The sequence below is a fragment of the Seriola lalandi genome, unplaced genomic scaffold, assembly GCF_002814215.2.
Source record: "Seriola lalandi dorsalis isolate HSWRI2012SDOR001 ecotype SW California unplaced genomic scaffold, Sedor1 jcf7180002054850, whole genome shotgun sequence".
Lineage (NCBI taxonomy): Eukaryota > Metazoa > Chordata > Actinopteri > Carangiformes > Carangidae > Seriola > Seriola lalandi.
Genome location: NW_019525403.1, coordinates 58,179 through 70,932, shown reverse-complemented (window position 1 = coordinate 70,932; position 12,754 = coordinate 58,179). Strand labels below are relative to the sequence as shown.

Sequence of the window (12,754 nt, the reverse complement as noted above, 5' to 3'; positions counted from 1 at the left end):
TTCGTATCTATTGATTTCTATTGTTGCTTCCACTTGCAGTGTGTATTGTCCCTATATGTAAACACACAGAGGTGTTGATAATGGCACAGCCTTTTTGGGGTGTGTGCTTCAATCTGAGGATTACCTTGTTGGTAATACAGGACAGGACACTGGTCATAACAAACGCTCTGTGACTGAAATCTATTTTAATCAACACAATGCATCGACACGTGGGCTCCCCTGGAACAATCCCGATGGGATTTAGACTCAAAGCGTCCGATGAGATCTGACATGTTAAGATGTGGCGCACATACAGCTGTGAAATCAGATGAGGATGATGAGCTGGGCGACCATGTGCTGAACTGTAGTGATATGAGCCGGGGGATTATAGGTACGGTAACTGCAGGGCAGGCAGTGCACATCTGGGATGGAGATGATTTACAGCACTGGGGTACCATGATGGATGAGTGGACGCACAGATGGACGTGTAGAAGAGTTAATGAGAAGATACCTGAGTGGAAGAAGAAACAGATGACTGGTGCATTGCAGAGGCAGAGCAAACCGTTTCCTTGGCCGTCCAAAGAGCGTAGTGATAGAAATCGGACCTGACCGTGCCAGAGGCTGGAGATGAGACGCACTCGCACACACATGGAGGAACATCACTGAACCTCAGAAGGACAATTTTTGACGCTAGCAAAGTTAGAGGGCCCGTAACACACACACACGCACACGCACACGCACACGCACACGCACACACGAGAGAGAGAGGACCTCAGGGGCCGCAAGTAGCAGCAGAGTCAACTGAAAGAGCCAGAGTGGATTTGTGAAAGTAAAATCACACAGTAGACAAACGGTAAATCACGAAGAAATAAATGTTAATAAAGGTTTGGGTGGACTAGTTATTAGGAAGTTGAACAAGAAAAATGTGGTGCAGTAAGTAAAGCTGGAAGCAGAGAATGTTTTGAATCTCCTTTTGAAACAGTTAATTATTATTAATTAAGGAATTAGGAATTATTTAATGGGGGTTCTTGAAAGCAACTGAGCTACCCGTGACCATAAATAGGAACTAACCCTAATTATAAATACAGATCTGAAGAGAAATACAAACTGTGTGATGTGATATGAGAGGCTACTGTTCGCATCTCAATTCCACTATTTAATTATTTTTATAATTTTTCTTTTTCTTTTTTCTTTTTGGAATGGGTGTTATGATAATAATTATGAACTGGAGCAAGCGGCTTCTGTTCCACAAGCAAGAAAACCTCGTACGAAATGCCACTGATGTTTAAAATCCAGCCTTGAGTGGCTCAGTCCACATGTTTAGATTAGGAAAAAAAAGGCTCCAATATCATTGATTATTCAGTATTTCTGTGTTTTATCTGCTTTTAATGAACACCGTTTCCCATAAGCCCTAAACATTTGCAGGGTAAATAAAGAGGAGGCTTTAGTCGATGGGTGGTGGCTCAGAAGTGTGTGTGTAGTAACAGCCGGATGGAGAGGACTGCAGTTTTTAGACAGCAGAGATTACAACTAAAACTAAAACGTAGAGCGCACTGGCGAGTTTTCCAGATATGAATCACGAAGGTTTCAGTTTCTCGTGGCTGCTGCTGTACTGGAGCCGTTCTGTCTTAGAATATAGAAGGTGAACCCGAGGGACAAACTTCATTCCGTCAAAAAGACTAATGAAAGAAATGAGAATTGACAAGCAAAAACAAGAGATGAGAAAAAAGACAATAATTGCCCTAGTTTTGACTCACATCCTCCAACTGAAATATCAAAGATGATGTAAGAGATAAAAATATAATAAAACTGCTAGTTAATAAAAAGCTGGTATCAGCTTCAAATGAATCCTGTCAAGAAAAGTGTGAACACATCAGGTTTTTTATAGAGCAATGTGGAGGTTTCCAACGCGAAGCAATCATTGTTTTGGCTTCAGTCCCTGCTGGGAAAATCCGCCTGTTTCAAGATGACTGATTAAGTGCTGATGCATCTTGTCTCCATCCTTGTTGCTAAGGACTCGTAGCTGTTGCTAGAGCTCAGCTGTCAATCAAACGGTGCAAGTATGACTGTAAGTGGTTTTACATTTGGATGTGATCACACAGAACACATATATACAGTGATGTCTCTCTCCCTCTCTCCTCTCTCTCTCTTTCGTACCCTGTCTCTAGTACACACACACACACACACACACACACACACACACACACACACACACACTCTCTGGCTGCCTCCTAGCTGAAGCTGCCAGTGTGGCAGAACCAGTTGCTTTGACAAAGGACACAAGTTCCCCTGGGTGTCAGTAGGACTGAAGCCTTGATGCCCTGAATATACTGGAAGTGTCACTGTTTGCATGAGGGTGTGTTTGAGTGTCTGTATACTGTATGCAAAGGGTCTGTGTGATCTTGCTCTATACTTGTGAGGACCCAATGTGCACAAACAGCATGAGAAGGTGAGGGAAGTATCCTAAACGGGAGGACATGTTGGTTTAAATGGTAGATTCTGGGTTTAAAGATGAGGTGCAATGTGCAGAATATTATGTGAAACTCCTGTGGATGCTGAAATGGGAATGTAGCAACATGTTCAGGCAGATTTAAGGATCTCTGATCAAAATCTATACGACCAAATCCTGGATTGAGGCATTAAACACAGATTTGAACCAGATTGGGAATATTCTGACATAAGGGAGTGTGGAGTTTCAGACGGACAACATGTACAGTGCGGTTTAGTGCCGGGCAAGATGGAGATAATGTCATGTCACTTGAATGAAGTCGTTTAGTTTACTCAAGCTGAAGTGGAGTGGAGTGGTGCTGAAACGTGGAGACTTGGCATCTTCGCCCTTGTGTTGTAGGATCAGGTGTCTCCACAGATACAGTGTGTGTCACTGTATAGTGTTGAATTCATAGCAGTTAAAGTTGTTCATCAGGAACATATGGCAAAGAAAGTCTTCAGGCTTCCATATTTTTTTGACCCACAAACGTTAATGGTGGAAAAATAGTGAACTGATACAGCAACTTTTTGTAGTTGTTTTGTGTGTCTTTGGTCATTTTGTGTCCTCCACAATAACTGTTAACGGTAAATTCAAACAGTGGCTCTGGCCCAGCTGACATCTTGGGCCCCTGGGCTTGTGCCTAGTTGGCCTGTTCAGTAATCCATCAATGAATGTGGTGCTATGGAGCAATGCAATGCTTATAGTAGTGAGGTCCAGCTTTGTTTGCATCTCGTCCACGTGCACAAGGACGCATATGAATGCGTGCATGTGCATGACATGATGCACAGTTCTCGCTATTCCACTGATTGACAGTTGCTGGCAATGATGTGCCAAAGAAAAACAAGTCTGCATTCGTCGCTAAATGTTTTATGATGAAGGAAATACATTCGACAGTTTCTTAGGTTTCTAGACAACAGAACGTGTTTTGGTGAGAGATAATAAATGTAGAATTTGTTTACTAAGCATGGTGTGACCTGCAGGTATAATTGTGGCCACCAGAGGAAAAACTCTGCACAATCCAGCGTCATTCTTGTGGGCTTGCGTTAGTTTTGTTTGTGAACATTGGTCAGTTAAACAGGGCAGGCAGGACGGTGATGTCTTGCTTTGTGTTGGTGAATTGGACCCAGAATAAGCCCAAACTGTGATTTGTCAGTTTGCAGTAAAGGGTAGATAAATGCACATTTGCTAAAGGGCAAAGGCTGGAGGGATTATTCTGGAGGACCTTGAGTTTATCAGATTTATTTATGGGTCTACAAGATGCTCTAAATCCAAGAAATAACATGTATAACATGACTGTCAAATGAAAGAATAAGATCTTAGATACCAACCAGCTAAATCACAAAATAAATCAATAGAGCCAGATTAAGTAAAACATGTCTTAAGTCACTGAAAACACAGAGGAAACAGTGGAGAGAAAACTGAACCAGACGTTTCTGTGAATCAGGAGTCTCTGATTCATCTCTCTATGAAACTATAATGGGCTGGTTCCACGCATTAATAAAAAGCTGAGACAAAATCCTGACGTGTATCTATCTGCCGGCGTAAAAACTTCTGCACAGCATCTGATCTTTTAGTAGATCAGAGTCTTTTCGTTAAAGCATGGTCTGTCCTGCAGGATGGATGTGGGCGCACACAGGATTTGCTGCTTACTAAAACTGACATTCCTCATGGCTGCAGCACCATATGTGGAGCTGCTCACTTAGCTCATGCATGGCTGGCTCCCATCATTAGCAAAGAATAAAAAATAAATAAATGAGGCCTTGTAATTTCAAGCATTTCTCTTTCCCCTCAAGTAAAGATCCAGCAGTTTGCATGTGGGCGGGTTCTGATCTGTGCTCGCTATATAAACGTGTAAAAATCAGAACAAGGAACCTAATTTAAATGGATGGGAGGGAAATAAAAAGCAAAATCACATCAGGACAGTGATTCATTAAAACACTGAGAAATAAAGTGTCAAACAGCAGCAGGGAGCCTTTGTGATTTGTAATTCTGGCCATCATTTTCATTATGTGCTTTAATTTGCATTCACATCTGTGGGGGATTGTGTTAGCATAAACCACTCAGCTGTGAAAAGTTGGAATGAACCCCTCAGCCCTGTGCTTCTTCAACAGAGACATATTTCACTTTAATACATTTGTTTTTTTGAAAACACTGTTTCAGGATGGGCCGTAAAGTTTGTGCTTTACTCGCCGGTATTTAAGGAACACATATGAACATTCATAACTGATAATATGATGATAATATGTTGAGTTGGCAGTTTGAGTTTTTTATCTATGGCTCTGCTATTGCATGGATTGTCAGGAAATCTCATATGAAACCTTTGTGTTCCCAGAGGAGGAATCCTGACGAGCGTCAACATGAGAGTGACATTTGTGGTTTTGTATGGTTTCAATATTAAAATAAACTAACTCTTATAGTAAAACATCTGGAATCAAACTCATGACATTCCCATAGGCATTCCCAAACCTGCTAAACATCAGCATCACTGTCATTGTGATCAAGTTATACACTGATGTCAAATTAAATGGTGGATTAGTTTTTCTCACATCTCCTGAAGAAGAATATAACAATAAATACTCAGCACACATGTTGAGTTTGTGCATAAAGAGGTTCAAATCTAAAGATATTAAAACTGTATCAGCCCTCAGAAACTTATAGCAGTTGGTTTTAGGTGCTTGAAAATGAAGCTACTTCTCTAAATGGTCAAGTTAGTCGTGTTCAGGCGATATAAGAACATTTTTTTTTATCTTTTAGCTTAGAGAGTTTGCTTCATTTTAAATCTGTTATTTCACGAGGGGGGAAAAAAAGCAAAGATTTGAGAAAATCCAGACAAAATGAGCAGACTTTTGTGTTGCAGTAATGTTTTGTCTTCTTCTTTTATGTCTTGTTAATCACGACCCCTGAGATTTATCTTGGAGGGGCCCCAACCTCCAAGTTGGGCACCACTGAGACGACATGAATTGCTGCCATTGTGTCAGTTCTTTCATTTAGATTGTGTGTGTTTTTCGAACATCCCATTGTTGCCTTGTTATTGAAATGATTTGGTTGTGAAATAATTTGTTACCAGCTGCTTGCAGTTAATACTCCGGAGGTAGCACAGTCCCTGGATGGTTAGTCAGTCCATTTAAATCTAAGCTTTAATGATTTACAGCCTGTTTTTGCCGACAGATGAGACTGTATTTGTACACAGCGATGTGGTTCAGCCTTTATAAAACCAGCCTCATTTCACTGCCTGTACTGGACGTGTGTGTCCTGCTGGAGGAAGGAATTGCTGAAGTTGGTTGACTCTTAATCTTGGTGTCGCCACAGGACAAATCACGTTGTGCAGGCAGCCAGCTCCCCTTGGTGGACAGAGTCTGTAACTGAAATGTTGATAGCGTAACCAGGGGTCATCTTCAGCAACTTGATGTCTTCAGTAGGATGTGGAGATGTGGTGTAACAATTAAAGATCACCGAAATCAGTGCGAGAATTAATTGTCAGCGCATTCGTTATCAGATCATTTGTATTTAGTAACCAAAATCACTTTAGTTAGTTAGTTAGTTGATAATTAAGTCCTCATTATTGTCTAGAGCTTTATTTTTGATCCAGACTGAAAATAAAACCCAGAAAAATTTGTTCAGACTCAAATATTGAAATCCAAAAGTTCCCATCAGGCATTTATTCGACATTGTGTGTTAATGAAAATGAACACATCCTTAATCCGTTCACTCTGCAACATGACTTAAGGGCTTTTTGTCTTTACACCCTCGAAACACATTTGCATATACTGCAATAAACAAGGAAGTAAGACTTTGTTGATTTTGGCCGGCTCGTCCTCCTGGGAGCAGAGAGAGAGAGAGAGAGAGAGAGAGAGCACGGCCCGTCAAGCGTGAAGTAAAGTGGAAATGAAACAACAAAGCAGCTAGACTTGTAATAACCTGTGATGTTACAGTAGGACTGAGAATTCATCATGCAGCATCGAGTCTGGAAAACCTTTCTGCTTGTAGCAAGTCAGTAGATGTTAAAGGTCGTTACACACATTATTGTCCCTCCATTGAGCAGAGAAAACAAACCCAGCTAACGCCTGCTACAGGTGTTTAAATGAAGGCCTTACAGCTTAAGTATCTGCAGCCTGAAAACTTTAATCTGCTCCTTTTAGATGCCGCTCCCTTCCTTCTGTAGAGTAGAAACATCGTCTCTCCAGTCGATGATTCAGCTTTTGCGAGGGGGGGGGATCCTGAGGCGTGGCCAGGACCAGATGGGGTATCTAAACCCTCCAGCATGTTCTTGATCTTCCTTTGCTGTTGTCGTCTCCCAGTTGCTCAAAATAACCGCCACAGGGAGGCGTCCTGGAGGCATCCTGAGCAGATGTCTGGACCATCTCAGCTGTCAACAAGAGAAACACCGGTTCCACGTCTGGATAATTTATTTCATAGATCTGTGAACCCATAGATTCTCAAACAAAGCTGTAAAACTTCTTGACTGCTGGGGTACTAATAGAATATTTTAATAATAACATCGGTACAGGCCAGTCCTCTGTTTAATGTCCACATCCACAAAAAACCTTTAATATCAACTTTAATTCGATATTGTCAGACAATGAAAGATGAAAACTTCTCAGATAATAATAATAATGTAGTTCCATACTACAAACTAACTCCATGCAGGTTTTAAGCGTGTAGAATAGAGTCTGTAAAAAAGTTTTTTCATGCGGTCTGCGGCCAGGCGGTGCACGTAGCTCCTCACAGCTGCAAACAATTAAAACAGATGATGGTGGTGGTGGCGAGCCAACTCAAGTAAAATTATGGAGAACAAAACAAATAAAAAAGAAATAAATAAAAAAATGAATCTGCTCCTCTGCTCTCTGCTGTGACGTTTAAATCACAAGCTGTTCCAAAGCTGCAGCATCCATCTGTGCTCATTTAGCATAAATTCCTGGTGGTAATATATGGTGAAATAAGTTAGCATCGCATTCACTACCTGTAAAATCAATATGAAAAATTGATCTTGAATCCATATTTAATACCAAAGATGTAAAAAAATAAATAAATTAGAGAGTAAAAGGAAAAGCTTTATCTCAGTATTAATGATGGGTGAAAACTGCCCCACAGGTGTTTTATATAGACACCTTATAGTATCTGGGACAAATGCCAGGTTACACCATAGAAAAGGCTTTGCAGAAGGTCGGGAACTGTGTCTTTTGTTTATTAACTCTACAAGCCAAGGTCAATGTGTTCTGCCCTCAGCTCTGTAGCTGCACGGTTGCCACAACTGATTTTGTTAAAGTTATTATTATGAGCAGAAAATAATTTGCTCTGGTTTGCTTTATATTGAAAAATCTATATGAGCCTAACCTCAGATTTTAATTTTACAAGTAAACAGCCACTGCTTTCTCTCCAATTACAGTTTGAGGTCTTGTAATACTTCATTAATGTTATACAATAATATAATTTATAGTTGTATTATAGTGGTGTAAATAGAGTTCTCTTGTACTTGTTTGTGTTGTTTATGTCTCCTATAGGTAGCTGTTCCCGACCTGGAGCTCACATGTGAATAACAGGCTGGGCAGATGTAAAAACATAGCTCTGACAAAAAATATACATATCTATTTTTATGAAATTCTATGCACATTTTTTCTGTTTTTGGTGAAACACTTTGTTTTAGCTCTAAAGTATTTTGGACTGAATGTTTTAAGTCTTCAAAACTTCCAGTTCAAGCTGTAGTAGAAGTAATTAATTCATTTCAGTTTGGACCAGAGCCAACAGACTGACATACTGTACTGAGTATTGACATATTGAGCGACACTGCGAGCTTGGCTAATAACTTAAATGAAAGTACTTCCTGTCTACTCACTCACACGTTTCTTTCTGCTCGCAGGGCTGTATTTGTGCACTTGTATGCACGCGCCTGGTTTTAGTGCATGGATTTGAGACTAATTAAACGCCTTAATCCCCCCAACACACTCTCTTTCTCCCCCTCTCCTCCCCCTCCATCTCTCAACCCAACCAGTCCCCCACCATGAAACAGATTCTGCTCATGGTTTCCTCCTGTTAAAAGGAGTTTCTTCTAGCCGCTGTCGCCAAGTGCTTCGTCATGATGGGACTGTTGGGTCTCCGAATAATATTGTAAAGAGTATACAGTCTAGACCTGCTCTTTATGAGAGGTGCCCTGAGATAACTTCTCTTATAATTAATGTTTAGATAATATTACGAAAGTAATTCCTGTGTTGTTTCAATTAGAGAATTGAAGTTTCATTTCAGTCGATATGAAGGGAAGTGTGTTGGTGCCTGTTTTTTTAAAGACAGACCATATGACAAAGGTTGTTTTGTTAGACATCTCACTTGCTCTGATGAATTTAATTATTTCCAAAGTTGTGAAGTAGCTACATATTCAATATTCACTCAAGTAAGTGCAGTGGTGAATGCTAACAAGCAGTTTTAAATGGACTTTGGTCCAGATGTCCTGCAGCTCTTCTCCAGATGATAAGTGGTCAAACACAGAGGTCTCTAATGAATTAAAGAGCTAGGAAGGCAAGAAAAGTGTCTGGGAGGAGGATTTTTCAGAATCTGGCAACCCAGAAGTTACTTACATTGGCAATAACTGATGGATAAATGATTGGTAAATGGTTTAATAACCAGTGAGATGATGACATAATCAACAGATGCCTCTTCAGAGTGTTGGTCACTGATAACATGCAGGTAAATCAGTGATGAGAACCCCTCCCCAACATCTTCATCCTCCATCCTCTGTGTAGTGACAGGATTTGTAACGTCAGTGTTGGCGCTGAAGGAAGCAGCGTGCAGATGTCCTGTGTGTGTGTGTGTGTGTGTGTGTGTGTGTGTGTGTGTGTGTGTGTGTGTGTGTGTGTGTGTGTGTTTGGTTGGCTGGAGGAGTTACCACCGAAGCTCCTGCAGACAGAGACATTTTCTGATCCTGCGGGCTTCCCATAATCTGTCAAATTAGACCATCCTGCCGCCTTGTGGATGTGACGGACCACCTCTGCACTCCCGCGTCTCAATCAGATTTAACCTCGCTTTCTTTTCTTTATATTTTTTTATTTATTTAAATCTCATAAAAACGCCGTTCCTTCCCTCCTCTTCGCTGGAATGACAGCGGACCTGGCTGAGCGCTGTCCGCGGTGCTGAAACACCGTCTCCGGCTGACATTTGACGCAAACTGAGCGGAGGACAGGTGGCAGAGAGGGGCGAACTACCTGTTAGCTTCTCCGGGCTGCGGGATTGTGAAGGCAGCGCTGCGCGTTTGAGACCCGGGCGGAGAGGTGGGGGGGGGGGGGGGTTTAAGAAATGTCCGTTCATTTTCACCCAGCAGAGGCTCATTTGAATTCGCAGCTGCATACCTACTGACCTACTTTGTGCAAGTTGGAAATAAAAGCTGTGCAGATTCTAAAAATCGCCCCCTGCCTTACAAGAAGATGAAGATGAAGGGTGATGAGGAAACAGCGGTGACCCTGTGGGGAAACCTCCAGTAAATCGCAGGAGGGTTGAAGGAGGGATAAAAGAAGAGCAGGAGGTGCTGAAGAGCCAGAGGTGTGTGCGCAGAGACAGAGGAGGTTATGACCGCGTCTCCTCACCTGGACCTCGGGCTGCTGCTGCTGCCGCTTCTGGCCTGCTGGCAAACAATGGTCGGAGCAAGTGAGTCTCTCCATTTCTGAGTTAGTGGCTTTGCCTCTCTCACGTTTAATATTGATCTCATAATCTTACAGTAAAGTTAGGTTCATAAACAGTGATGCCAGAATGATAAATAGATGCAAATAATTTAGATTTTCAACCAGAATATTTGTGTTTGAACATATTGTGTCTGTTTATTCAAGCTCAGTCAGAGGTGCGTTATTGGCACCAAATACAGAAACCTGTCTTTCTAAAAGCAAATTCAAGTAAACACTAGCACACGTGCAAAACTACATTAGAAAAATACAATATTTATTTCATCAAATTCGTAAAAAGAACAGCAGAGCAAACATAAGCTGATTGATGAAAATGCAATGACCATTTCAAAGTAATTTTCACAGAAATAACACAACAACAAATGGCATGTAATGCTAAATCAGCTGATCATTCAGGTGTTTCTGAGGTGAGCCATCACTTTAAGGTGCTTCCCCTTTTTCTTCAAGCAGGATTTTTTCTTGTTTTTACCAGTATTTTGAGAAATAACCTCCTTAAAATCAGAACGAATATTTAAAAAGTAGGTTTATCCTAATTTTATGTTTTCCGGTCCAAGCTGCTCATTCTGTTTCGATGGACGTATTTATATTTTACCAAGATTTTTGGATATCTCTCTCAATACATGGCATGAATAGGTGAAAATTAGAATGTCTTTTATTTTGGACAAAAAAGGGACAATAGTATCTTTATTTTCCAGTTTTCAGTGCATCTCTCTTTATTATATTTGTGTCGTTTTGAGTCAGTTAAATCCCTTTAACCTGCTGGTGGTCCACAATAACCCCTGCTGTGCAGCCACACATTGTTCAAACCCTCTGGACTTCATTTTAAATTCTAGTGTAGATCCAAAGGTTTCTAAAAATGTATAAATATGTCAGGCTCACTTCTGGGGAAATCAGTATCAAAAGATTAAAGACACAGCCATGAAAGCCATAAAAACATGGAGTTCAAAGAAGAGAATAAGATGATGCAGAATATAAGATTCTGTTAGATGGTGTACAATAAGATTATTTTAACAAACTTGGAGCTAAAAGTGGAACAAAAGGGAAAAACTGCATGTTAAGTGGCTAAAAAAACCTTCAAAGTATTAATGAATGGATACCATACTGATTTAAGATGGTACTAAAGATCATCATCTACAACATAGGGCAGGTGTGTCTATCCAGGGCATTAAATACGTGACAGCAGCACATATTGTTTTGTCTGTTTGATTTGAGGTGAGTGGAGATTTGCTGTCGCACTATTTACACCTTATATTTCACCTGGACAAACAGCTGTCGTAAAACTGCCAAAACCTTAATATAATGTTTATCAGGGGATTGGAATCTCAAAGCAATCTCCTGCTCACTCTCTGGCCTGTTTAATTAGCTGTAGTGGGAACGCACATGCACGTAAATCATCTGACCCACTGGTCAGATTCCTGCTCTCTTTACCTTTACACAAGGTTTTTACGTAAAGCAGCCTTTGGCAAACGGAACCAGATCAATGTGCTTCTCCTTGGCTGGATACCAAGAGGCGGCCAATCTGCCTTTACGATGCTCCGTATTGATTTGGTCAATGAAGTGTGTCTTTATATATCCCCACACGGCCTTCACCTTTTCTGCTCATGACATAAATATGTGATCTTTACAGGAGCTCATAAGTCCCGCTGTATCCTGCTGCTCTTTGCCACCTCCACATGCTATTCTACATATACAACTATTTGTTTTATGATTCATTAACTTGGGAATTGTCTTTTTCCAGCAAGAACTCGAGGTCAGCTCTGATTACCACAGAAACCCCGGATAATGTATTGTGTGCACCTGGAGGACAGACAAAACAATCTCACCACAAGCTCCGTTTAGTAACTGTTACGGAGCTTTATGATTGTGCCACATTAGATGGAGTTTGCCCAGTTGTCAGTGAAGTGTAGCGTATATGAGAAACCTTTGCAAGGTCAGGAACTAGAAGTGCTCAGAAAAAAGGCAACTTAAACATCAACAAATCTTTAGAATTTTTGAATTTTATGTCTTTATTGGACGGTGGAAACGAGGGAGAAGGCCCTTGACTGGATTTGTAGTTTTGTGGTTCATGGTGACATTTAAAATGTAACTCCCTGCTACTTTATATGGACTACAACAACTTTCTGTCCTGCACATCTGGCGTGTGCCATTGGACCTTGAATTGAGACGCTCAAGGAGACAAAGTTTTCTCAGACAGTAGCTGGATCCGGTTGGACTCAGACCGTGTTTTTCTATGTTGCATCTCGCCCTTGGAATGAGACGAAAAGCTGTTCACAGTTTTCAGCCTGAAAATTCAACAGTGATTTTTGGAAAGCAGCTCAAAGAAGAAAGCTGAACATTTGCAGCATGTAGGGGATCATAAAAATGCAGTAGCCGCGGCCACAGGAGGTCTTTATTGAAAGGGAGCAGGGCAAAGTGTTTCCTTATTCATGCAGGGAAGGCTCTCTCTCTCTCTCTCTCTCTCTGCCCTGCCTGGCCTCACATCACTGCTCTCTGCTCATTGTTGATTGTCCTTATTTATTCTCTCTGCTCGCTCAGATTTTCTCTGGCAACCTTAAGTGACTCCCGGGTCCCTCCTCTACCTGGGTTGTTTCAGTTTTGCAGCATCACTGCCATTTTTCTGCTC

General features: G+C 41.1%; 1 protein-coding gene across 2 annotated transcripts in view; it reads left to right on the top strand.

Moving 5' to 3' along the window:
• The window catches only part of LOC111670295 (fibronectin type III domain-containing protein 4-like), a 43,544-nt gene that overhangs the window by 12,620 nt on the left and 18,170 nt on the right, over positions 1 to 12,754 (top strand). Inside the window, exon 1 of one of the 2 annotated variants that reach the window (XM_023426942.2) lies at positions 9,367 to 10,099. The exons of the other annotated variant lie outside the window; for it this stretch is intronic. Coding sequence (XP_023282710.1) covers positions 10,021 to 10,099 — 79 coding nt within the window. The 5' untranslated portion in view covers positions 9,367 to 10,020. Of the gene's footprint in view, positions 1 to 9,366; positions 10,100 to 12,754 lie in introns of those variants that run through there. 2 annotated transcript variants of the gene reach the window in all.